The 23,951-nt window shown below is 36.6% G+C and overlaps 1 protein-coding gene and 1 pseudogene across 7 annotated transcripts in view; one reads left to right on the top strand and one right to left on the bottom strand.

Moving 5' to 3' along the window:
- KLHL8 (kelch like family member 8) overlaps positions 1-23,726 on the top strand; it is a 79,286-nt gene extending 55,560 nt beyond the window's left edge. For 2 of the 7 annotated variants that reach the window (XM_015450636.3, XM_005555362.4), the window contains 7 exons: positions 985-1,171; positions 5,766-5,909; positions 7,489-7,600; positions 13,310-13,478; positions 13,687-13,846; positions 19,766-19,967; positions 20,211-23,726. In XM_015450636.3, coding sequence (XP_015306122.1) covers positions 985-1,171; positions 5,766-5,909; positions 7,489-7,600; positions 13,310-13,478; positions 13,687-13,846; positions 19,766-19,967; positions 20,211-20,334 — 1,098 coding nt within the window. In that variant the 3' untranslated portion in view covers positions 20,335-23,726. The remainder of the gene's footprint in view (positions 1-984; positions 1,172-5,765; positions 5,910-7,488; positions 7,601-13,309; positions 13,479-13,686; positions 13,847-19,765; positions 19,968-20,210) is intronic. The other 5 variants (XM_005555363.5, XM_045392638.3, XM_074040101.1 and 2 more) reach the window with 3 other exon arrangements.
- LOC107129750 (uracil-DNA glycosylase pseudogene) lies at positions 15,996-17,413 on the bottom strand (annotated as a pseudogene).
- Positions 23,727-23,951: the final 225 nt, after the last annotated feature.

Here is a 23,951-nt window from a genome sequence, read left to right as displayed (position 1 = left end):
GTTGTCATTTTAGATATTTATAGGCAGATGAAGTAAACCTATTCAAAGTGTGATGATAAGACATATTTTTTCAAGTACATATCACAATATTTATGCATTCATATGAGTATCAAAATTCAGAACACGTTTGGATCTTCTCTCAATTATTTTGAAAGTAAGTTTGTCAGCAAAGCAAATGGAAAGTTTCATTATCGTGCAGCTATATCTTATTTGTGTATATGTGTTTTTCTTTGAGATGGTAAGGCAGACTTCATTCAAGGCGGGGGCCATAACAGTAGATATAGGGACTGCTGCAACAAAGTCTTGCAGCTGGGGAGAGAGACCGGACTCAACCCCTTACGTGTGTGTGTTTTTAACTCAAAATAGCATTACCTGGTTTCATCATCCCCTTTAATCCACTGGAAAATCAGTGCATCTTTAATAGAGGAATGGTGAATGCCTCTGTTGAAAAAGGGGATGCATCCCTGAGTTAGTATATTCCCTTCCAAGATCACTGATTTGAAGAAAACAACGCTTGTTACAGATACTAATTTTTACATTTTTAAGTTAGAAATCACATTTCCCTATGTTTAATCTTAGCTTAAAAAGACAAAAGAACAAAGCCCAGCACTTTTGTTTTGATTGTACCATTATCAACAAAAGGGCCTTGTGATTATGTCAGTACTGTTTTTGGAAGTAAGCAATTTGAAGATAATTCAATTATAAACCCTATTTAAACCTATATTTAAAGTGGGTGGATATAGTTTAACGTGTAGTCTGATTTCATTCGAGCAGACCAATACTGGAAATTGCTTTAGAATTTGGCACGTTGAATTTCATGAACATGTTAGATTTCATGAAGTAACAAATTTTAAAAAGAGAACATGCTGCAGTAGGAGTGGAGAATTACCCATCTAATTTTCACCTTTATTTGATACAATTTTTAGACTTTATTTTCCCAAGAAAATATAAAATGTATTATATTGCAACTATTCATGATCTTAGGTTCGTCTACCATTGTTGCCGGTTGATTTTCTTATGGGTGTTGTGGCAAAAGAACAGATTGTCAAGCAAAATCTAAAATGTAGAGATTTACTGGATGAAGCAAGAAATTACCATCTTCACTTGAGTAGCAGAGCAGTACCTGACTTTGAATACTCCATTCGGACTACCCCAAGGAAGCATACTGCTGGTAACCAAATTATTTTGTCAACTCTCCTGGAAGGATCTTTGTTGTATTTGAGGGATGTTCTTGTGTGCCCAAACTTAGTTGTAATATAATTAGTCTCTGATTGCCTTAAAGTAATAATTGGCAAATACGGTTCTATATATGTATTTATCATTTTTACTGTACATTATTTAGTTTTACTAATAAGCCAGTTTTTTAAAAAGCCATAATCAGTCCTGTATGCTCTGCAGAGCCTACTGAAATATCTCTTCTTTTGAGATCTTCCCCGATTCTGAACTTGGTTTACTATGTTGCATTTTCATTTATTCATTTGAAATGTCTTGAGTTCTTCAAAGACAGCCTAGTATCTTATTTAGGTTTCTATCCCTGGGGCCAAGCGTGGAGCTTGAAATACATTGTGTGTCTAAATATTTGTTTTTTCATTTTACCAAATAAAAAGGGCACTAAACATAGCTAACATTTGTATAATGGGTTATATTAAACTCTTAGAATCTAAAGCCCTTATGTTTTAGGAGGCATGCAGTTTCACCTTTATTTGATACAATTTTTAGGCTTTATATTTTCCCAAGAAAATATTTCATGTTCACTTCTTTTTCTTGAGACATTATGCTATAAGAAGTATCACTTTTTAATAAAATATTTATAAAGTGTAACATATTTGAGACATGAGGGAATACATGAGGTTCAGAAATTTAGGGAAGAGGTGCTCTGAATAGAGACTTCCTCTATATATGGTGCTATCTAAATATGCAGTTATCAAATAATGAGGTCTTTGAAATAGCCTGAAAACAACAACATGATTATGTTCTACTCATGATTATGAGTAGAATGAAATTTTATCTAGGTAATACAAAGAAACGCTGAAAGTCATACACCTACCTATGAAGAAGTAGTTCTTCTAGATAATTAGTTTGACATGAAACTAATTATCCTCATTTTCTATAGGTTGATGTAAATAATTAATTTTTTTTTTTTTTTTTTTGGGACAGAGTCTCACTCTGTTGCCCAGGTTGTAGTGCAGTGGCACGATCTCACCTGGCTCACTGCAAGCTCCAACTCCCAGGTTCACGCCATTCTCCTGCTTCAGCCTCCCGAGTAGCTGGGAGTACAGGCGCCTGCTACCATGCCTGGCTAATTTTTTTTGTATTTTTAGTAGAGACGGGGTTTCAACGTGTTAGCCAGGATAGTCTTGATCTCCTAACCTCGTGATCCGCCCACCTTGGCCTCCCAAAGTGCTGGGATTACAGGCATGAGCCACTGCGCCCAGCCCAATAATTCATTTTTTTTTTAGTTATATAGCTTTTTTGTTGTGAATTTAGAAAGTCAAGGTATTTGATGAAATTCTTTAAATTCAGAGTGGAATTCAAATAACATCTTAGCAGCCTAGGTTATATGCCAAAATATACTAGACAGTCATATAAATGATCTCTTACATGACTGAAGGAACTTTATGTAGTAAGTTTTAGTGAAGGATTTGATCTTCATTTTGAAATAGGTGGTTTTATTCCATTTTAAGGATGAGGAGACTAAGATTTAAGTTAAAAGTATGCTGAAGGCCACACATAGGAATAGCAGAAAAAGGATGTGCATCCTGGTCTTTTATTTTAGTTAGTTTTTTTTTTTTTCTTCCATACTTTGTTCCTTTGTGAACTATATAGATGAAATACTAGTTTTCACTTAAAGAAAATCTAATCAAAGATTAACATTACATTCTGGGATTATAATCCTAGCTGTGCCATTGAACATCTGTAATTTTGGGCAAATTTCTTAATCAGGGCATCAGTTTTCTTTTTTCTTTTTCTTTTTCTTTTTTTTTTTTTTTGAGACCGAGTCTCACTCTGTCGCCCAGGCTGGGGTGCAGTGGTGCTTTCTCAGCTCACTGTGCCTCCCAGGTTCAAGAGTTTCTCATGTACACCACCGTGCCAGGCTTTTTTTTTTTTTTTTTTTTTCCCATATATTTAGTAGAGCCAACCATGTTGGCTAGGCTGGTCTCGAACTCCTGGCCTCAAGTAATCCGCCTGCTTCAACCTCCCAAAGTGCTGGATTACAGGTACGAGCCACTGCGCCCAGCCCAACTTATAAACAAATTTCTTAATCAAGGCCTCTGTTTACTTATAAACAATTTGACTAAATGATCTTCACAGTTTCTTCCAACTTTTTTTTTTTATTAAAAAAATTTTTTTGAGACGGGATCTTGCTCTATCATCCAGGCTGGAATGCAATGCTGCAATCACAGCTCACTGTGCCTTGAACCTCCTGGGCTCAAGCAGTCCTCCTCCCTCAGCCCCCTGAGTAGCTGGAACCACAGGCACATGCCCAGATAATTTTTTTTCTTTTTTGTAGGGAGTGGGTCTCACTATACTGCCCAGGCTGGTCTCGAACCCCTGGGCTCAAGTGATTCACCCACTTCAGCCTCCCAAAGGGATTATGGGTGTGAGCCACCACACCTAGCTGCTCTTCCGACTTTACATTTATCTAACTTAAAGTATTGAATTAGTTGAAAAAGATAGCATAGGCAGCTTCAAGGCATTCATTTATGCAGTCATTCTGCTAACATTTATTAAGTGCCTACCATGTGAAGGGCTCTGGGTTAGGTGTAAGAAATGCAGGCACATACAGAATATAGCCAGACTTATTTTGGAATAACTTGTCTGGTCTAGGAAAATAGACATTTGAGTAAATAAATGCAGTAAAGTCTTAACAGGTGCATTTATATCATCAAAAGGTGTAATGGGACTTACAAAGAAAACAGTAGTTATTTTTATCTTGGAAGAGTCAGAAAAGGTTTTATAGAGAAAGTAAACCTTAGCTTTAGTTGTGAATAATAAATAAATGTTCTTCTGAATGCTAGTTAGGGTAAGGGTGTTCAGTTCATTTTACAATTATTGAATGCCTAGTACATGGCAAGTACTGTGCTAGTCCTTATTCATGCATGATTGCTTAATACACAGTCTTAACCTACCTTAGACTCTAGTAACAGATGTTGGCATAATGGATCATTTTAATACTATGTGTTAAATAAATGCTAATTACCAAAAGTGCTATAGGAACACCAAAGATGTATACTACATGCATAGTTGCAGGAGCATGAAGTTTAAGAGAGAGAAAGAGGGGAGGAGATTGGATTAGATCCTGGACGACCTTTATGCTGTGATACGGTTTTATCTTGTAAGGCAGCCTTTGCTCCTCAAAGTGTGAAGGAAGTGGTCGCCCCTGGACCAGCAGCATCAGCCTTCACTTGGGAACTTGTAGGAAATGCAAATTCTTGGACTTATCTCAAACATACTGAATTAGAAACTCTGGAAGTCAGGCCCAGCAATCTGTGTTTTATGCCCTTCAGGTGATTCTGCATTACACTACACTTTTTTTTTTTTAAATTGTGGTTAAATATATGTAACAAAATCTGCCATTTTAAGCATTTTTTGTCTTCTTTTTAGAGACGGGGTCTCGCTCCATCACTCAGGCTGGAGTGCAGTGTTGCAATCATAGCTCACTGTGGCATCGAAATCATGGGCTCAAGTGATCCTCCTGCCTCAGCCTCCCATGGGGTTGGGACTACAGGCATGCCCCACCACACCTGGCTAATTTAAAAATTTTTGTAGAGATGGGGGTCTTGTTCTGTTGCCCACGCTGGTTTCCAACTCCTGGCCTCAAATGATCCTCCTGCCTCAGCCTCCCAAAATGCTGGGATTACAGGCATGAGCCACTGCACCTGCCCATTTTACAATTCAGTGTCATTCACTGAAGTTTTTAAGAAGTACTGGTGTAGGTAATGGAAGGCTATCAAAAGAGCCTTTTCGTTAGTGTACTATGTTGACAATCTGAATGCAAAAAGACAGCTTAGTATTAAGAGAGGACAGGATTTTGCAGTAGTTAGGTAATAGTTGATGAGAGCATGAACTGTTCCCAGTGGCATTGGGAATAGAGAGGAACAGATAGAACACCACAGGAAAGGAAGAGATTGTTTAGGTAGGCAAGGAGGGGAGATCCTTTTGAACTTGTTGGGTTTAAGGTGTCTGTGGGACATCAAGTGGAGATGTGGCTTAGAAATGTATATGGGAAGGTATTATGATATAGGTGGAATCTAAAACAAAGGGATGAACTTTTCCTGTAACAAAAAGTGTGTGAGAAATGGGCTAAGGATGGAACATGGAAAGCATAGAAGGAAATAAATGATTGGAGATAAAAGGAGACTGATATTATAGAAATCAAGGAAGTAAGATGTTTCCCAAAAAATGGGATGATCAGCATATCAAGTGCTACAATTGTGTTCAATAAGAAATTAACTTAGAGGCCGATTCGTTTTGTTACAACCTTAGCAAGAGTAATTTTAGACGGTATATGAGAGTATAGACCATATTGTAGTGGGATATTAGCAAGCAGAGATAGTTGATATACCCTATTCTATGAAGGGACAGGAAGAAAATTTTATTAGATTTATACTAACATAATAACATTAAATACTATCCAAATAACTTTTTTTTTTTTTGTCTTTTTACTTTTACCCAAAGTTTTGACTTTCTAAATATTTTTCCACCTGAATTTTGTTTTCATTTGGCAGCTATGATTTATCTCTATTTTGTGGCTTTACCTTTAGGTGTGCTGTTTTGTGTAGGTGGTCGAGGTGGATCTGGTGACCCTTTTCGCAGTATTGAATGCTATTCTATCAACAAAAACAGTTGGTTCTTTGGACCAGAAATGAATAGTCGAAGGCGACATGTGGGTGTAATCTCTGTGGAAGGTGGGTCCACTTTGAAATATCACATGATCACAATGCTCTTTTAAAAATATTTCAACTTTGAGAATTTATTTTTTATATAAGAAAATGACTAAATTGTAAATTATTTTTAAATAAAATGCTTGGTTAGTGATAATTTACTTGCTTTATGCCACAGATGCTCAGTGCGCATAATGTGGAGATGAATATCAGAGAAAAGAGATATAAAGAGTTAAACTATTCTGAGTTATATAGTTATCAAAAAACTAAACCAAGGAAAAATGTTTATTGAACCCAAATTGTAATTACGTATCAGTTTTTTTAATACCCATCTTATTTTAATACTCATTCCTGAAAATGAATTAATTGTAGAATCATGGATAAATTGTCAGAAAACTCTAAAAGGTCACTTTTTTATTATAAAAATATAAATGAATTTTTAACAATATAAAAACATTTTCATAAAAAATGAAAACCGCTTGCAACACAAACAGCCAGAAACAGTCACAGTTAACATTTTGGTGCACAGTCTTTCCTGTCTTTCTCTGTGTATTTTTGTTTGTATCATCTAGGAAAAAAGTTGATCATATTAACAGTTTTATGGAGATTGAGGAGGGAGGATCATTTGAGCCTGGGAGTTCAAGACCAGCCTGGGCAACGTAGGGAGACCTCGTCTTTACAAAAAAATTAAAAAATTTAGCCAGACGTAGTAGTGCATGCCTGTGGTCTCAGCTACTCAGGAGGCCAAGATGGAAGGATCACTTGAGCCTAGGAGTTTGAGGCTGCATTGAGCAGTCATAATGCCACTGCACTCCAGCCTGGGTGACAGAGCAAGACCCTGTCTCAAAAAGAAAAACCAAACAACAAAGAAGTTGTGTGTGTGTGGGTGTGTGTGTACATGCATGCGCACACAAACCAGTTTATATATATGTATTTTTTGTTTTGTTTTTTGTTTTTTGTTTTTGAGATGAAGTTTCGCTCTTGTTGCCCAGGCTGGAAGGCAGTGGCGCGACCTCAGCTCACTACAACCTCTGCTTCCCGGATTCAAGCAATTCTCCTGTCCCAGCCTCCTGAGTGACTGGGATTACAGGCTTCCACCACCGCGCCCGGGTAATATTTTGTATTTTTAGCAGAGACAGGCGTTCACCATGTTGGTCTCGAACTCCTGACCTCAGGTGATCCACCCGTCTCGGCCTCCCAAAGTGCTGGGATTACAGGCATGATCCACCGTGCTCAGCCACCAGTTTTATATGTTAAAATATAACCTAATAAGAGCGTTTTTCCATTTTATTAAGCATTCTTTGAAGGCATGATTAGTGATTTCATCTACCAAGTAATAAAAAGTTGGGAAACCTAAAAGGGGCGATAAATATTAGAGCATTTACTAATAAATAACTTCATGTAGAACAGCATGTTTAGTGCAAGCTTACATTGATTTTTCATTCAACTACTGAAATGACATTGATGATAATGTTGAACAGAACAACAATTGTTGAAAATTAACTTATGGTGACATTTTAATTATATAATGTTTATATATGTAACATTAATGTTATGAATTTATTTATTTGGAGTCAAATGAAAATACTTCTCTATTTGACAGGTAAAGTGTATGCAGTAGGTGGACATGATGGAAATGAACATTTAGGTAGCATGGAGATGTTTGATCCTCTCACTAATAAATGGATGATGAAGGCATCAATGAACACAAAGAGGTAGATCAGCATGGAAAGTTATTTTGAACTGATGGTGGAAATAAGGTTTCTTAAAATTTAAAGGCCTTATTTTAAACTTTTTTTTCTACTTTAGAAACTTTAAATACCTTCTCAAACACATTTTGTTAGCATGTCCAAGGTGATACTTTGTTACCGCCTTTTATTTTTTTTAAGAATTAAAAATGCAGTCATGTTTTAGAGTACCGTATGGTAGTCACAGTTTTCACTTATACATGAGCATTGATTTTTAAAACTTTTTATTTTGAGATAATTTTAGTTTATTCAGAGAAGTTGCAAAAATATTAAAGTTTCTGTGTACCAGTGGTTCTCAACTGAAGATGATTTTGCCTCCTCTGTGGGACACTTGGCAGTGTCTGGAGACATTTTTGGTTGTCACAGCTTGGAGATGGGAAAATTGCTGCTAGCATCTATGGGAAGAAATCAGAGATGCTGCTAAAGATTCTACAGTGCACAACAAGGATCTTCTAGCCCAAATGCCAGTGGCAAAGATAATGCCAAATGCCAGTGCTGAGATGGCAAAACCTTGCCACCTACCCTGCCCCTGGCTTCCCATAATGTTAACATGTTACACAGCCATAGTGGTTATTGAAATTAGCATTGATACAGTACTATTAATCTGTAGACTTTTTGGGTCATTTTCCCCACACATCCTTATGCTTCCCCACACATCCTTATGCTTCTTACTGATTTTTCTTGTCTAATTGTATTGCCTAATAATCTAATACAGGTGAATAGTGGCAGAGACAGTAGGTGTTTTTGTCTTGTTCCTGATCTTATTAGAAAAGTATCTAGTGTTTCGCTATTAAGTAAGATACTGACTTTAGGACTAAGGTATCTATATTTTTATCATGTTAAGAAAATAGTCCTCAATTTCTCTTTTCTTCATTGATTTTTATCCTGATGAGCAGTAATATTTTAAGTGATTGCTTACATATTTATGTGCTCATTTACATATTTATGTTCTAATATTTATATTCTCATCAACATAAACTGGAATATATGTTGATTAATGTATCAGTCTAAAGGGGAGATTTTCAGTAACATACTTAGTACTCTAACCTGCTTGACACTTTCATTAATGACTTGAATACCAAATTTTTAGATATCCTAAGGTGGAAAGATCACTAAGGCATGTGACCAAATTAGGATTCCAAAGACAAAGTAGACCACATATACTCTAGACAAAAACCTAAAAAATGTTAAAATGAGAGTTACTGGTTAAAACCTGCCTTAGGTATTTTAAAAACTCAATCACATGAGCACAACATAACATGGTGGGAAATCAGGTTTTTGTTTCAAATGGAGAAAAGTACCTGAACCATTATGAAACACAGCTCTTAATAAAAGGAAAGGAAAAAAGTGAATATAATATAGTTGCCTACATTAAAAAAAGTGAAGCCTTAGGTTAAGGGAGTTTGTAGTTTTATTGTTCTTGACACTGATCTCTCCGTATCTATAGCTGTGTTGTTGAAGTAGGATATATAACACCAGTAGGGGTATGAGAATAAAAGATTAGAGTCTCTGTACATTTTTAAAAATTTATTTTGGGTGGATGTTTTATAATGAACATAACTTGTTAGTACACTAATGTGTTTATAATTTGAAAATAAGATATATAGAAGGTGCACAAAAATGGATTGTTATAAATGTGAGAATGATAATCTGGAATGCATGTAAGAAAATTAGTAGGTTAGTAATACATCTGAAAACCATGTTGTCTACAAAAAATAGTTGAAGTGTTATGATCTGGAGACAAGAAAACTTACAGGAGTAACTAGATATTGTAAGAGGTGTATGTTGCTTTCATAGGAAGGAATAAATATTTATTTATGATTCAGTATATTAGCAGTGAAGCTAATTCCTCCCAGTGTCTGGAATTGTATTGTCAGAAAGATCACATATATTTTGCACCAAATGGGAGATTAAATTTTATTGTCTATTATTTTTCTTTTTCAACTTTATTGTTCTGTAAATGGCATGAGGATTTCAAAGACTGAGCTTAATAATTTATGTGAAACTAGAGAGTAGAATAATTCTGCCTCTGTGTCAGAGTGAAAATATAATGCAAGAAGAGAGAAGAGGGCTATCTCAGTAAATATTGACAATATCGCTAAAGAGTTTCTTTTAATAAAACTGCAGGTGGCCTGGGCACAGTGGCTCAGGCCTGTAATCCCAGCACTTAAGGAGGCCGAGATGGGCGGGTTACCTGAGGTCAGGAGTTTGAGACCAGCCGGGTCAACATGGCAAAACCGTGTCTCTACTAAAAATACAAAATTAGCTGGGCATGGTGGCGAGTGCATGTAATTCCAGCTGTTCGGGAGGCTAAGGCATGAGAATCGCTTGAACCCAGGAGGTAGAGGTTGCAGTGAGCTGAGATTGCGCCATTGCACTCCAGTCCAGATGACAAGAGCAAAACTCTGTCTCAAAACAAAAAACCTGCAGGTGATATATATATATATATATATATATATATATATATATATATATATATGACATATAATGATACATACCTTAATATATATAAATGTATCACCCACGGTTTAATTAAAAGACACAAACCTGAACTAGTAAAACCATACCTCAGACATTGTGGCTTATATGGTTGGCAAATTAGCACCATTCTGTAAGAGTTAAAAATGACTTGTTATCAAAATGAGCAATTAAAAACTAAACCACACATGGGGATATGTTGCCTCTAATTTTCTGTTTTTGAATAATATGACAATATTTTCAACTAGTTTTTGCTTCATGTGTTAAAATATGAAAGATTGAAAAGAAATGTGAAGACATTTTAAGGTTTTTTCCCCCTCGTGAGAAAGAATCCTAGAAAAAAAAAAAGCTAGTCTTAAACTGTTATCTCCCACTGTCTACAAATGACATTTTAATACTTTAATAGGGAGTGATTTATACTATGTGATAACTACAATGTGAGCTAGACAGAGGCAGAGACATTGGTATGTTTTTTACTGCTGGTAGCAAAAAACAAAGTGGTATCTTTACCACTTGGTATGTCTTGTGGTGGGCATTTACAACTTTTTTGTTGAATAGGTACGTGAATCTTTAGACATACTGTCAGGATGATGGGTTTCAACAGACTCACAGCTTGAACAAACATCGGTGTCCATTTCAGTGGAAAGATGAAATAAAAAAATAAAGATAACCGATATTTCACATGTGAAAATTTATTGAAATGCATACTAAAAAGATGATTTGGGGGTATATAAATTATAAACAAGTAATATGACAAAATAATTGTAGCTCTATTATTTTCACACAGATTGTAAATGCTCAGGACATGTTTTAAAAGATTACAGAAATTCAACTGCTGTTTTGCTAGAGAAGTTTCATCCAATCTTTGGCAAAAACCGACATAATAACAGAGATATAAGGATTAAAGAAGTACTTTGGGATTTTTATCTGCCATTTTATAGGATCAGATTTCTCTTTTCAGAGAACTTCTGCATACAAAATGGAGAAGGGATTTGAGGATGACCAGAGTGAAAACAGTCTGACAGACCAAAAAGAGTTATTGTAATTCTTCATCCCTTGATGTAAAGAAATAATGGTGGCTTGGACTATACTGATAGAAATTGAGATAGAGAATAGAGGACATATTAGAAAGATAGTTCAGAGGTGTAGAGTCAAAAAGACTTTATGATAATTAGAAAGAACAATTAGATAGAGGCAAAGATGATTCTTCGGTTTCTGCCTTTAGCAACTGGATAGGTAGTATGATTTCTGAATTAGGAAAGCAACATGGTGAACAGGATAAAATTTTTGCTTGTTTTGTCATGGGGGTGTATTAATTTTCTGTGTCTGTGTAACAAATTGCCACCAATTTAGCAGCTTAAAATAGCACCCATTTATTAGCTCACAGTTCAAAAGTGATACAGATTTTGCTGGGCTTTCTACTTAGGGTCCCACGAGGCCAGAATCAAGAGGTTGGGCTAGGCTTTTATCTGGCGGCACTGGAGAAGAAGCCACTTCCAAGGCCATTTAGGTTATTGATAGAATTGTGGCTATAGGACTGAGTTTCTCATTTTTATTGGCTGTTGGCTACGAGACACTGTCAGATCCTTTCCACATGTCACCCCCCCACACCTTCAAACAAATAGTGGCACACTGCATTCACCTGGTTTTTTGAATTTCTGACTACCAGCTGGAGAAACCTCTCTGCTTTTGAAGGTTTGTTTGATTAGATTAGGCCCACCAAGGTCACCTCCGTTTTGCCATATAATGTAGCATAATCATGAGAGTAACACCAGGGGCTGAAGGTCATGGGGGATGGGGAGTATCTTAAAATTCTGCCGTCACAGGGAGGTGGGCAGTGAGTTTCATTTCAGATTAAAGTTAAGGTTGAAGAACCAGCAAGACAGATTTGAGGTAGAAATTGGGTATATGTCTGAAAATATATATCTGAATTATCACAAATCTGTGGAAAGAATGGGATTGCTTAGGGAGAGAAGGTATAGAGTGACCCTTAGGGAACTTTATAATTTAATGATGGAGTAAAGAAGGCACTGATAAAGGAAGCTGAAAAGCACTAGCCAGATAGGAGTGGACTAAAATGTGTGATGTTATGAAAACGAAGACAGTTTTGAGGAGTAGGAAGTAAGCCCCAATGATGTTGTCTGCTTTTGTTGTTTGAGGGGAGGGACAATTATTAGGCATACTTACTTTATTTCCCTGACCTAACATCCTTACACTCTAGAGAACACATGTACTTGTTCTCACACAGCTGAACATTTTTATAAGCACAGTATGTGGTAAGTCATAGCTTTATACCCAAGAGAAAAGAGGTTGAGGACACTGAAAGTGAATGATAACATTATCCTTAATAATTCTTTTGTTGGATACTCTCTGGTAAATTTAGAGTTAGAATCTCAATGAAGCAGCTGCTTTCTCAGTAATAGTAAAAGCTAATACTTCATAGCACTAAATATGGGCCAGACATTGTTCTTAGTGCTTTACTTGTATTAATTAACTCATTAATATCAGCTATGTCTCAGATGAGACATAAGGTAGTAGAGGTTTATAAATTATCCAAGCTAGTGACAAAATAATAGTTTGATAATAGTTCAACTTTTGATTGGTGCAATGTGTTTTTTAAGAAATTTTTAAGAAATTCTGATCACTGTTAAATAAATCAGCTTTTAACATGGGCTAAGTCTCTTACTTTCAAAGAGAAGTAAATACCCTTCAGAAATAAAGGAATGTGACATACAACCTGTAATATAAAATTTAATATTCTTTCGTGTGGTATAATAAAACCCTGCAACAAAATGAGCTCTGTAATTGCATGGATTTGTAAGTGAGATTGGCTTCTGACCTCCACTGCAAAACCTCTCTGTCAACTCATTAACCTCTCAATTATGCAACTGTGTGTGCACTAATTGAGTATTTTGGACTCTTTTATACTATTTTGTTGGGTTATATTTTATTGTTTTGAGTTTAAAGTAGCCTGTGTAGGCTATGCACTGTTCAACTTTAGGGGGCAGTATTCACATAGACAGTTTGGCAATTCTGTAGCCATCTAGTCAAAAGCTTTTATAAATCTAAAGATAATGGAAACAAACTATACTGTTTGAAGGTTAACATGATAAATGATTTGCATTAGCACAATATTTTATATGACTTTTTTCCTGGAAACAAACCCATTTGCTAAAGTATGTTTTATTGTCTTTGCAGGCGAGGAATTGCCTTGGCTTCCTTAGGAGGCCCAATTTATGCAATTGGAGGGTTAGATGACAATACTTGCTTCAATGATGTGGAGAGATATGACATAGAATCTGATCAGTGGAGTACAGTGGCACCAATGAATACTCCCCGTGGAGGAGTTGGCTCTGTTGCTCTAGTAGTAAGTTATATGGCAACTTGCCATTAAGTTACATTGTATCACATTCATAACCAAAATAAGGAAAGGTCCAATATATCATCACCAGTATGAAGATATTATATACCATATTATTTCATGAGATACTGCCTTGTACCTTCTAATTTACCATTAGAACAATATATAAGTAAATTCAAAATCTAATGTGTTTTGTTTGACTCTCTTCGTTTAGAACCATGTTTATGCAGTAGGTGGCAATGATGGAATGGCTTCTTTATCTAGTGTGGAGAGATACGATCCACATCTGGATAAGTGGATAGAAGTTAAAGAAATGGGTCAACGAAGAGCGGGCAATGGAGTTAGCAAGCTTCATGGTTGCTTATATGTAGTTGGTGAGTAAATGGGTATTTCTCTAATATATCAGTATATACAATGACAAGTGTCATATAACAGAGTAACAAAAATTACATTGCATTTAGCCTTAAGTAGAATCAGTGCTGAAATGGGCTTTTGAATTCTTTCTTATAAAACTTTTGTTTATAATTAACAGAGAAGAATGGTACGTGTTCAGTCTGATGCTTTTGAATTCTTTTTTTTTTTTTTCTTTTTTAGAGGGAGACAGTGTCTTTCTGTTGCCCAGGCTGAAGTGCAGTGGCACAATCGTAGCTCACTGCAGCCTTGAAATCCTGGGCTCGTGATCCTCCTGCCACAGCCTCTCAAGTAGCTAGGACTACAGGCCCATGCTATCACAACCAGCCAGTTTTTTTCTATTTTTTGTAGAGATGGGTCCTTGCTGTGTTGCCCAGGCTGGTCATGAACAACTGGCCTTAAGTGATCCTCCTGCCTTGGCCTCCCAGAGTGCTGGGATTACAGGCATGGGCCACCATGCCTAGCTGAATTGTTAAGGTCACATTCATAATTTTTGTTTAAATCTTCATCTTTCATGTTTAAAACATGTACAACCTTATTTTTCTAAGAGTAATAAAGTTATTTAAAGAAGGAGATTACATTTAAATAAGGTATATGTTTTTAAATGGAAGGACACAGATAGAATGTGCTTTGCTACAATAAATTTTAAAAGGTCTAAGATTTGTTTTTCTCAGCCTCATTTCAAGGGAAATTATGTTGAATGCTTCAAGTAAGCCAGTAGGTATTTATTTATTTATTTTTGAGATGGAGTTTTGCTCTGTCACCCAGGCTGGAGTGCAGTGGTGTGATCTCAGCTCACTGCAACCTCTGCCTCCCATGTTCAAGCGATTCTCCTGCCTTAGCCTTCTGAGTAGCTGGGATTACAAGTGTGTACCACCACGCCCAGCTGATTTTTGTATTTTTAGTTAAGACAGGGTTTCATCATGTTTGCCAAGCGGATCTCGAACTCCTGACCTCAAGTGATCTGCCTGCCTTGGCCTCCCAAAGTGCCGAGATTACAGGCATGAGCCACCGCACCTGGCCTAGGTATTTCATATAAATAAAGGTCATGTCAATGTTTATATTGCTTTTTTTTTTTTTTTTTTTTTTTTTTACTTTAACAAGCTTTTATTACCAAACCCCATGCAGGGTTAATGCTTTAACCCACCTAACAGCAAAAAAAAAAAAAAAAAAAAAAAAAATGGCGTTGCTAACAAGATCAAGGATAAAGGTACAGACTCAATAAAGATTGTGTCTTGAAAAAGAAGGATATATATATATATATATGTTATATATATATATTTTTTTTTTCTTTAAACTAAAACTCTCCAGTGTTGCAGAAAAAAATATTATAAAGTGATTTCAGTCCATAAAAAACAGCATGTAGCAAGTTTGTGCTATCTTAAAAACCCCAACTCAGGATAACCCTAGGAGAAAATCACCTCCCCCCATTAAAGAAGATTCTCTTTTCTATTCTTTCTTGTCTAAATTTCACTGCTTATTCCACGAAACGCCCAAAGAATAACAAGACTCAGCTCACATCCCTCGGCCCTTGTCTGTTAAGACCAACACCAAGGGCTCTTCCTTAGGAGTCTTCACCTCTGCTACAATCAGAGAATTGAGCCCTAATTTCAGGGCCAGTTTTCTAGAAACTTGCAAAACCATCATACTTCCTTCAAGGAAGGACCTGAAGGCCCCTTGAAAGATCAAGGGGGCAGTGTACTTGGCACAGACTGGAATGCCTGCCAGGCTGGGAAAAGGGAGCCTTTCTATGCAAAAATACCCCCTAAAACACTTTGTAGTTGAAAGTCTAACCAGGTGAAACCAAGTACCAGCAGGCACCAAACTATGGTTCTACCTAAAAGGTATACATCTTCCCCACTTTAACCATAAAGGTAAGGGGTCGGGGGGTAGCGAGATAAGGAGAGCCAAGTGAGCATTTGACCTCATCTGTCTTCTGAGAAGTCAGCATATTTTAGGCTGAAGCCATGTTGTAGAGACATTTGGCCAAAGGATAGCCTTTGCTATGTGTGGCTACATAAAGCTGCCATTTCTGGGCAACTTGGTTCATGGCTGCTTTATGGAAGCTTTACCGCTTGCGCAGAGTATTTAAGAATTAATAGGAAAATTTTCAGTTTGATTTTGTAAGTGACAAATACTTTAACAACAGCTTCTCAATAACCACCAATGGAGACAGGCTACCCCTCAGCTCAGGATCATAGCTCTTTCTAGTCAGTGGGCTTCTTGCTAGACTTCTGCAGGAGCTCATTGGTCTTAGAAAATTGTCTACATCCAAAGAACCCTCTGTACACGGGGAGGAATGAGCCATCTGCAGCACATGGTGCCGCTTCCTGTGCATGGCACTGTCCTCCTTCTTAGCATAAGAGCCCCAGAGCAGAAAGACAAGGCCATTCCAATTCTGATTTAGCCAGGACACAGCTGCATTGGTAAGTTGCTCCGAGCTTCCTCTTTCCTTATGAAAATTGGCTTGATGGGGCAGAACAGTGAGGACAGCCTGGAGTAGGAGAACACCTTATTTGGCCCACCCAGATAAATCTCCATGACCTGGATGAATAAAACCATCCATATCTATAGATGGCTCTTTATAAATGTTTTCCAAACCTGGCAGAGGTGGAACAGGTGTATGAACACTAAAGCAGCCCATGAACTTGATTCGGTCTCTGATATGGATCCTGTCCTGGGATGACAACCTTCACATCTCTTATGTCACACATCTAGATCCAGGTGAAGACTTAGTGTGGAGGTGGGTAAACAGTGTAATGTTTCCTTTCTTCTGCAGCAAACCAATTACCTTGATAAAAAACGTTTCCCAAACTCCGTTGAGGTGCTGCTTCTAACTCTCACCAAAGCCCATGGACACGTTACATGCCATGAGCCTGAGTAGGGCCGCAGCCTCGTTGCTCTGGATACTGACCAACTGCCCAGTGGCAAAAAGGGCAGCGTCTTGGGCTTGTCCTGTCTGGCTGGGGCTTGGCGGGACCGGCCCCCGCTTCCTCACTCTCCTCCTGCTGGTCCCCAGGTCATCCGTCTCAGGGCTGCAGGCACATTGCTTCCTGGCGGGGCTGCGGGAGCGAATGTGCACCACCTGGGGACTGCAAGACTTGCCCTGGCTGTAGTGTTCAGTAATTGGTCTATATTGCTTTTTGACTTACTGAATTGCAGAGTTGGGAGGAACATTAGATCAGTGCTTTCTCAGATCATAATGTGCATATGAATAATCTGGAGATCTTGTTATATTTCAAAGGAGGGGCCTAGTTTCTGTGTTTCAAACAGTTCTCAAGTTATAGTGATGCAGTTTCAGGTTCACACAACATACTTCCAGTAGCAAAGCTTTAAATGATTATGAAACGGGAATAATGCCTATCTTTCAGAATCATTTTAAGAATCAGAGATAATACATGTTAAGCATCTCAAAATGTGTCTGGCACTTTGTAGTTCCCCAATACATGATTAGCTATATTGTGATTAGTAATACCTTCCTTTATAGAGGAGGAAATGAATTCAGAGAAGTTGTCACTAGCAAAGGTCATATTTGTTCATATATGTTGATGTAAATTGTGTTACTTAACATATTTCTTATAAGAGAATGCTGTGTTTAACATATTTCTTATAAGAAAATGCATATAAATATCTATAAGTAGCAGAAGTAATGCTGAATCTTTCAGTGCTCATGTGTATTAAGGAAGAAGGGAAATAACATAATTTACCTCTACATCTTGCCTGATCATCACAACTGTAAGGTAGTCAAGAGACTCAGAGAGAATGAATAATTTACTCACGGTCACATGCATAAATAAATGGCAAAGCTGGAATTTGAACTTGGGTCTGTGAATCCGAAGTTCTTAGGTTACATCATTGCTACCTCTCACAGCTCCCTGTCTACCACAGGCATTGACATATGTTATATGTCGACAGGAATAACATTGTTGCTGTTACTTTTTTAATCTTTTGGACCCTTATAATTAGAACAGACATGGTAAAAATAAGAATGATTCAGGTTGAACATTAAAAAAATCTTGGTCATTCAAGTTCTACTTAAAACAGGTACAACTGATCTGAATAAGAAAAATTTGAAGGTGTGGGCATGTCTAACATCCTAATTGCATTTTACTTTTTCTATCCCTGGTTTGAATTCTTCATTATAATATGTTTTTATGCATTATCTGGGGAAATGATAGGGAACTAGTGAAAAAGAAGACTATGGAAAAAGACTATATAAAATATAACTATCAAAAACTTGGTCAGGTGCAGGGATTACCCGGGTAATCCCAGCATTTTGAGAGGTGGAGGCAGGAGGATCATTTGAGGGCAGGTGTTCAAACCAGACTGGACAACATAGTGAGACCTCATCTCTATTTTAAAAAAATAAAAAAAAAAATAGCCAGGAGTGGTGGCATGTGCATATAGTTCCAGCTACTTGGGAGGCTGAGGTGGGAGGATCGCTTGAGCCCAGGAGGTTGACAGTGCAGTGAGCTGTGATTGTGTTACTGCACTCCAGTCTGGGCAACAGAGTGAGACCCTGTCTCAAAACAAAACAAAACAAAAAACAAATTTAAAAAACCCCTTAATCTTCTACATTAGCATGAGCAATAATTAAAACCAAACCCTTTATTATAATGAAAAAATGTTTTATGTAATGGTTGTAATGGCAGTGACACTATACATTTGTCAGAATTCATGGCAAGAATACAGATAAAATTGGTGAATTTCATTTTAATTGATTTAATAAAATTAAACCCATTAGAGAAGTTGACTTGAATTTTTTTTTGTGACCTTGTTTTGTGGGTTTTTTTTTGTTTTTTTTGAGATGGAGTCTTGCTGTGTCGCCCAGGCTGGAGTGCAGTGGCGTGATCTCAGCTCACTGAAAGGTCCGCCTCCTGTGGGTTCACACCATTCTCCTGCCTCAGCTTCCCGAGTAGCTGGGACAATAGGTGCCCACCACCACTCCCGGCTCATTTTTTGTATTTTTAGTAGAGACGGGGTTTCATCATTTTATTTAGCCAGGATGGTCTCCGTCTTCTGACCTCGTGATGTGCCCGCCTCGGCCTCCCAAAGTGCTGGGGTTACAGGCGTGAGCCACCGTGCCCAGCCTCTGACTTTGTTTTTAAATAGATTGATCATACTATCAGCACTTTCTATTCTCAATAAATTAGGCTGTCACCAAAGAAAGCCATTATATTCATTTAGACTTGGAGTCTAAAAAGAGACACACTTGTTTTTAAAGGAAGGAGCACTATTGAAATAACTGTGTCTATAACCTCAGGAATAGATTAAGTACATTGTTAGAATGAGCTATAGAAAGGACTGCTATCTTCTAGAATATGTAGCAGGAAAATGTTGTTTTGGCAAAAATTGGTGAGAATTCAGTCATAGTCCATCTCTGTAATTATGATGGCGATTATAGTATTAAGGGAAACAATTGGAAAACTTTAACTTTTATCTGGATGAATCACATGATTCAGTTTATTCCTTTCTTATACCTTCTTACTGTTTAAGATATAATACACAGAGAAGGAATCTCAGTACTGTCTTGCTTGTCTCTAGATGGCTAAGGACAAATTTATGAATGTTTGTGTTTTGTTTTGTTTTTTCTTTTTCTCTAAATTATCTGCTTAGATACAGGGACTCCAGTTTTTCCCTACTTAGAAGATCTTTAATCCTAGTGTTGAGGAAAATGTCACTTAATCTTACGTTGAATTGTAGACAATGTCTAATAGTAGTTGTTGGTGGTAGACAGGTATTGGATGAATTTTTTAAAAAAATTTTCTCTAAACCATTCTAAAATGATTTTAAAAGATTGGGGTGTAAAGCCCATTGAATTGAAATTTAATAGTTAATTTCTAAGAAATGTAATGCTGTTTTTAAAATATTTCTTTACATAGGTGGTTTTGATGATAATTCTCCTCTGAGTTCAGTTGAGCGGTATGATCCCCGAAGCAACAAGTGGGATTATGTGGCAGCACTTACTACCCCCAGAGGTGGAGTGGGAATTGCAACAGTGATGGGCAAAATCTTTGCAGTTGGTGGTCATAATGGCAATGCATACTTAAATACAGTAGAAGCATTTGATCCAGTGCTGAATAGGTAATTTACATGTTGTCTCTGTGCTTTATAGTATCTTCTGGTATAATAGTAGATTACTCCAGAGTGTTAGAATGTTGCTAGTCGTAGTTAATACTATGCTTTGGGATATCTTATCTCCCACTGGAAGCTTGCTATCCTTCAAAACCAGTCCCACATAGGGAATTTTTGTCTTTGGTTAGTATTTTGAGTAAAGTAAATTATGCTTTGTTTTAAGATAACATTTTATCTTCTCTGTCTTTTCAGGTGGGAGCTTGTTGGATCTGTGTCTCACTGCAGAGCTGGAGCAGGCGTAGCTGTGTGTTCCTGTTTAACTAGCCAAATTCGAGATGTAGGTCATGGATCCAATAATGTGGTTGACTGTATGTGATTTGAGTTCTGGCCACCAACAATTTAGTCGTATCTGATAGGTACAAAAGAAAACCAAGATTTTGATATGACCACCTTTCAACACTTTTTACTACAACTAGAGTCTTATGTAAACGTTAACTGATGTATTGTGACTAAGTACAACTTTTGGAATGATACCTGAAGAATTATTAGTAATAGAATTAAATTTGATATTTCCTGCTTTTGCAAAAAATGGAGTAGGGAAGGAAGACAGTTGAACTTAAAACCATACCTACCCTGAAAAATGCTTAAAGTAGTGCCAAAAATCTTGAAATCTCTCTCTCTCTCTCTTTTTATTTGGATGAATCAAAATGTAATTTGTTGAGTTTTGCCCTTTCTTTTGCCTAAAGATGTTAACTTCAGGCAGTGGATTTTTCCTAGAGGAGAGATTAGTACCTATTCATTAACACAAGGATACATAAAAGACTTGCCCCTTTTGAAGATCATTTCTACTTGGTGCTGATGCATTTATGTCTTGCTTTTTTTTTTAGGTGGTGATTTTTCAATTTCTTTTATATTTACAGAAGTAGAAAAAATGTTCTGTCTTTTTGAGTGCCACTTGGCTGCATTTTCAGAAGCTTATAGGCTATAAGAAACCTTTAATTTCAGTTTGAATTGCTAGGACACCAAAAGACCTAGCTGGGCTAACGCCATCCAAATGATTTTACAGTTTTATTTTTTCATCTTTTGCAAGAAGTATTTGTTACATAATCAAAAGGTGAACCAGAGGAAATACTGAACAAGGTTTTAGATCTGATGTTAGTCTGGCGCCCAGCTGAGAGACCTTGAGAAAGAATGATGCAGATTACATGACTCTAATGTGGGCAGTCTGAAAATATCTTTAACTCTCTTCTTTGATCATTTGATTTTGGATCCAAGATTTATCAACTCTCTATTTTGCTATTTGCCACCATCCTGGTTTTTCTGACTGTACAGAATCTGCATTTACTTATTATCAGAAATGAATGCATTTTTACAAAAACTCTTTTGTAGACTGTAGTTTATTGATTAGTTCAAGCCCATCATGAGCCAATTAAAAATATTGTTGGTAAAAACAGATTGAAATTACTGTTTTTATCATATTTAAATCCCTCTGGTGTATTTATTGAAATTTAATTAAAAATATTTCTACATATCGATTTGAAGCCAGGATATTGATGGAAACAGCTCTTCAAAGTTTTAACTAGCACTGTAAAATGGCCTATTCATTATATGTATTTTTTTAATAAGTATTTAGCAAGAACATGAAAATGTTTTATTTTGTATTTGTAGTGCAATTTGGCACCTCTCTTCTAGGTCTTCCTAAGTTTTTGTTAGTTGTGTCTTTGAATTTATTGTAGTTCACTGCTTGTCAGTTATCTCGTTCATAAGGAAGCGGGGGCAGTGAAAAACACTTCCTTGATCCATCCAGCCCTAAAGTTCATTGACTGATAGCTCATGTATCTTATTAAATGGGATTCTGGACTTGTATAGTAGTGTGGAAAGCCACATCACAAAAGCCAGTGCCTATTGAGTATATCAAACCAAAAAAGAAAAAAAAAAGTTTTAAGAGGGGTCAGGCTGGCAGATAAAATCTCTTATGAAGCAGATTTAAGTCCAGTAAGCTATTTTTTTCTACTGTCATCTATAGGCAAGTTCATAAGTCATTGCTGGATCTGAACCAGTGTTCTCTTGTGTCATTACAACCATATTTCAGTCAGTCCAGAGGCAGTTAACCCTGTAGCACTTAGTAGACTGTGACAACTGGCTGGATGTGGAGAATAAGTGTCAAAACCTGGCTTCAATGTCTATTTCTCATGTCTAATGGAGTTCTTAAACAGTGCTTGTTTAGCTGTGGTTACTAATATGTTTGTTATTTATTTTTGGGAAGAGGATCTTGTTATTGTTTCCTGAGATTTTTTAAAATGTTTTTGCTTTGACATATTTCTGTCTTTGTTATATGTAAGGAGTTATAAGGGTTATTATATTTTCATTTCTGGTTTTTACTATACAGTAGTTATCTAACATACTAAGTTGGAACCCTACCTACCCATAAAATATGAAATACTCATAAGAGAAGTAAAGTGTACGGGCAATCAGAAGCATAGCCTTGAAGGACCTGACACCAGTATGAAAAGATAAATAGGCCAGGCATGGTGGCTCACACCTGTAATCCCAGCACTTTGGGAGGCTGAGGTGGGTGGACCACCTGAGGTCAGGAGTTCAAGACCAGCCTGACCAACATGGTGAAACCCTGTCTCTAGTAAAAATACAAAAATTAGCCAGGGTTGGTGGCACATACCTGTAATCCCAGCTACTTGGGAGGCTGAGGCAGGAGAATTGCTTGAACCCAGGAGATGGAGGTTGCAATGAGCCGACGTTGCGCCATTTTACTCCAGCGGGGAAACAACAGTGAAACTCCATCTCAAAAAAAAAAAAAGAAAAAAATAAATATAATCAATATGTGCACAGTTCTCTTTATCAGGCAAAAACACATTTATTGAGACATGAAATGAGAATCAGGCTGAAGGAATCATGCAGCTGAAAGCTGATTATAGTCATAGAAATGAAGAGATGAAATATTCAAATATTCATTCAAAGAAGATGGCTACTTTATTGTGAGACTTACCACTTTAACCTCATATGTTAACAGCACCTACCAAAAAATGATATGAAATAGAGCTAAAATACTGAAATTGTAAATGGTCAAAAGAAATCATGAAAATTTATGTGTTATTTCTTCAATAAATATTTCTAGGTGCTTTGTGATTCTTTCATTTAGTCGTTAAAGCCATTGCTTTACTATATTGCACTGCCACTTTAAAAACAAGTTACTTGACATTGTTTTTGACGGATTTCACTATATTCTTATGTAATTAATTGATTATTTCTAAAATATTTGAATAAACTTTATACTCCCTCTAAGGAGTATTTTATTCATTCTTTTAATTCCCCAGTGAACTTTGCACTTACAGTGCTGTTGAATGCCTCGGTAAGGACTTGTTGAAATTGCATAAACTGTTATTGTAAATGGTAAACTTGAGAATTTTGTTTGCTTCTTTTTTCTCTATGTCTTAAAGAATGCCTTTAGAATCTAATTCATGTTGTATCAGTTAAGAATGTTTCTGTGGTTTCTCATATCAGATGTGTAAAGAAATTATTATTGGGGTGCTGTTGGCTATGTCTCTTTCCCCTTCATGTAAAATTCCAAGTGTCAGTAAAACTTCTCTATAATACTTTCTTAAAACCATTTATAAATTTGTGTTATAATACTCCAGCAAATCAATGTAATAAATGGTCATATATATCACCAGTTATTGATATCAAAAAGTTGAGGTCACATCAGTGCTATTTATTTAATTAAAATATATTGCATATTTCTGTTAGCACAAACTTCTTTCTGTAAGGTCTGTGTAACTGCTTCTCATCATTATTTGATTGCTGTTGTGGGATCCTGTCAAAACTGTGTAATTGTTTATTCTCCATTCCTCAAATACAAAATTCAGTAGGTTGGCTGTATTTTTCTCCTTATATGAAGGATCTTTATGTTTAACTGAAAATTTTAGAAAGCTTTTCGTTTTCCCTTACAAAAATGAAAGGTTGAAGGTAACTGATGTA

The sequence above is a fragment of the Macaca fascicularis genome, chromosome 5, assembly GCF_037993035.2.
Source record: "Macaca fascicularis isolate 582-1 chromosome 5, T2T-MFA8v1.1".
Classification (NCBI taxonomy): Eukaryota; Metazoa; Chordata; class Mammalia; order Primates; family Cercopithecidae; genus Macaca; species Macaca fascicularis.
This window is presented reverse-complemented; position numbering and strand designations above follow the sequence as displayed.